Genomic DNA, 3,499 nt, shown 5'->3' on the forward strand with positions numbered 1-3,499 from the left:
CCATACGCTATCTATCGTTGGGAGGGTCTATCTCTTAACGCAGATAGATATTTCTATGAAATTGCAACATTATGCGTTCCAATATCCTTTTGATAGCTATCTGTCAGTGATGTCAATACAAGAGATAACCAAATTTGTCAATCCGTCGAATTGCAGGGATATGCAAAAATATATCGTAAACTATCTTTCAAATACATTCGTAGAAGTGCAGTGTTTCTAGTATGTCCGAGTCTAGTGAAAGTGATTTATCCATGTTAATGGAATTATCTGATTGGGACAGTGATTTTGAAGAAGAATCCCATAAAAATAACAAGACCCGCGTAAACCATATGAACGAATTAAACAGTAGCGAATTCACGTATAGATTTCGCTTAAACAAAACTGCTGTTAGTAATTTATTTTTTCAGAAATATATCCTTTGTTAATATGGTGTTACATGAACCTAGTGACAATAATATTGATGAGCGACAAGACTTGATAAACAATTACTTTGGAGAGTAAGTTATTTGTGATCCCATGTCTTTCATTTCAATAACTGCATGCATGATGACACATACATGATTAATGTTAGGTATATTTTATTTGTTCCAGATTTGATTTGAGTGAATAACTGTGAATTGAAGTGTAATTGTAAGTTCATTCAATAAAGAAAAACAAAACTTTATTTTAATACTTCTTTATTTTGCTCCAAGTCTAATTTTAACTTTTTATTTGTTAATTCCATGTGTTCTATTTCTAATTCTAATTTCTTCTTTTTAGTAATATAATAATCAGCAATAGCTTGATTTCGTGCAGCTCGAGTCCTTATGTCATCATCCAGTAGCCTACGTTTTTCTTTATCTGAAAATAAATATAATTATTTAGTGGTTTCTTAGGTTTACGCGAATATTAGACATTGAAATGAAACTACTTTTACGGATTTTATCGCGGTTTAATTTTAGATTTTAGTTCCCGACGTTTCGAAACCTTTGCAGGTATCATGGTCACGGGCAGACTGAGATGGCGTTCGTCTTGACAGGAGATGTTGCTCGTTCTACCTTCATATTTTAATTAATTATTTGTGGTCCGACCTACGCAGTATGAGCTCACTGTGTCTTGATGTCTTGCAGCGCTGCTCTTGGGTTTGGCCTTGAGTTTATTTATTATTGGATCCCAAGTAGGTGATATCTTCCAGCCATCTTCTCTATTGAAATTAGATTGACATGACTGCGGCCTCTCTTACATCGGTCAAACCAAACGAAGCATAGGGACCCGCGTTAAAGAACACATAGCTGACGTGAAACACCGCCGCTCAACGAAGTCTGCAGTCGCCGAACATGCTGAAGGTTCCAGCCATTATATTAGATTTGACCAACCACAGATCCTCGCTAAAGAATCCAAATTCCTACCTAGGATGTTTCGCGAGGCTATTGAGATTAAAAAACACCCTAATTTCAATAGAGAAGATGGCTGGAAGATATCACCTACTTGGGATCCAATAATAAATAAACTCAAGGCCAAACCCAAGAGCAGCGCTGCAAGACATCAAGACACAGTGAGCTCATACTGCGTAGGTCGGACCACAAATAATTAATTAAAATATGAAGGTAGAACGAGCAACATCTCCTGTCAAGACGAACGCCATCTCAGTCTGCCCGTGACCATGATACCTGCAAAGGTTTCGAAACGTCGGGAACTAAAATCTAAAATTAAACCGCGATAAAATCCGTAAAAGTAGTTTCATTTCAAATATAATTATTACTTAAAAAATTGGTTTTATTGCAATAATGTAAATTAGTTTTTCCAGACCATCCCAAATGTACTAAAAACTGTTTAGATTACACATCCATATAAATGTGAATTACCCAAATGCAATATTGCATCAAATAGTTGGGTATTTAAGGTCTTATATAAAATATTAGTAACAAACATTTGACCTATACATAGCATGCAAACACTTATTTTAAATAATTATTAATAACTATATTTTGTCGATATATTAATCTATGAGTACTTAGCAGTTAAATATGTTTGTGTTTTATCATATACAATTGCGAACAATTGCTGACAGTAGATACATACTAATATTGTTGCCACTGGGAGATTTAAAAAAGAATTTCTTTGGTTTCGGACTTGTCACAACCAGCTGTTGGATATTCCCTGATGATTCAATCTCATTTTCGACACCACCATCATTCAAAACCTCGGAATCTACCGTCACCTCGGAATCTACCGTCACCTCAGCATCTCCTCCAAATGATACAGTGTAACCCTCACATGTTGCACCTAAAATGGATGCCACTCTGTCCAGTGCATCATCTGGTGGAATGTATTCTGGCTTGCCACCACCTGTCTGCAAGTGTAGATACATTATATTATTAACACAATGTGTTGATTCATTTTTATATACCTAGATGTCATCTATGTATATAAAAATACACAAGAGTAAGGACGAAATGACTACCTTAATTTGGTTCATCCTAATTTTGGTAGATCTTTTACGAGCAGTTTTTTTTAAATTCTCCCATTTCAATTTAAGTTGCTCTGTTCTTCGCGGGTAACTTGATACAGATGCATTGAATGCTCCTGTAATTTTAGTCCAGGCAGCTTCTTTAAGCTGATTATTGGCAGCGTTTGTAGCCTTGCTTGTAATCACCTTATTAGCTTCAATAAGGTCAATTAGCAAGGCCACCTCATCTTTAGCTAAAGGTACATCTTTTGTCTGAAAACCAAACAAATATTAAATACAGTGTTGATCCTAATTATATGTAAAGAAAGACAAAAAAATATTGTTCCGAGGTTTATTTAGTTTGCAAGATAATTTCGTGGGTAATTTACTAAAAAGCCTCCGTCACTTGTATAGGCACGTATATAATAATGTCTGGTAATACTTACAGTGCTCATTATAATGTAAAAAAAACTTGATATCACAACAATAGGAGCGGTAGCGTTGACGGTTGAAAATTTGAAACTTCAAACTTGAATAGTTAAATTGACACTTGACTACGTTTCGTACTTCCGTTTTATGCGCCAAATATTTGTTTGATAAAATAATGACAATGAAACATAACTATGAAGAAAAAATTATTTTAGCATAAAGATATATCCAATGCTTAAATTCGATCAATTTGTATTGTTTTATAGAAAAGTTATATGAAATAATATTTGTTTCGACGTTGCTTTTTTTTGTAGCTTTTGTAGTAACAAAACGTTTGGGAGGGCTGGATAGTTGAGCTTATCTACAGATGTCGATGTCTCGATAGACGTTATCGTCACTTGTGGAACGCAAAATAAGGATAGATAGAAGTCTACTATTTATCGTTCATAACAAGATATCGGTTACTGAGGATACGTTATTGGAATCGGCCATAAATGTATGAGGTTGAAAGATCAAAATCACGTGACTTACCGACACGAAAGAAGTTTTCATTAATTGCGATTTATTTTTACGCTAACGCTAACTTAAAAATGAATTATTTTATTTTTTAAATATCGGATACAAAAAGTTTTCTTGGTCATG

General features: G+C 34.4%; 1 protein-coding gene across 1 annotated transcript; it reads right to left on the reverse strand.

The window, feature by feature from the left end:
* Positions 1-700: 700 nt before the first annotated feature.
* On the reverse strand, positions 701-2,883 carry LOC113496761 (the record flags this gene model as incomplete). The annotated part of the gene is made up of 4 exons (XM_026876083.1): positions 2,875-2,883; positions 2,444-2,701; positions 2,062-2,332; positions 701-840 (listed from the first exon to the last, which is right to left on the reverse strand). Coding segments are annotated over exons 1-4 (678 nt in total), but the record flags the coding sequence as incomplete, so codon positions are not given.
* Between the last annotated feature and the right edge of the window lie 616 nt (positions 2,884-3,499).

This window comes from Trichoplusia ni, chromosome 8 (assembly GCF_003590095.1).
Source record: "Trichoplusia ni isolate ovarian cell line Hi5 chromosome 8, tn1, whole genome shotgun sequence".
NCBI classification, from domain to species: domain Eukaryota; kingdom Metazoa; phylum Arthropoda; class Insecta; order Lepidoptera; family Noctuidae; genus Trichoplusia; species Trichoplusia ni.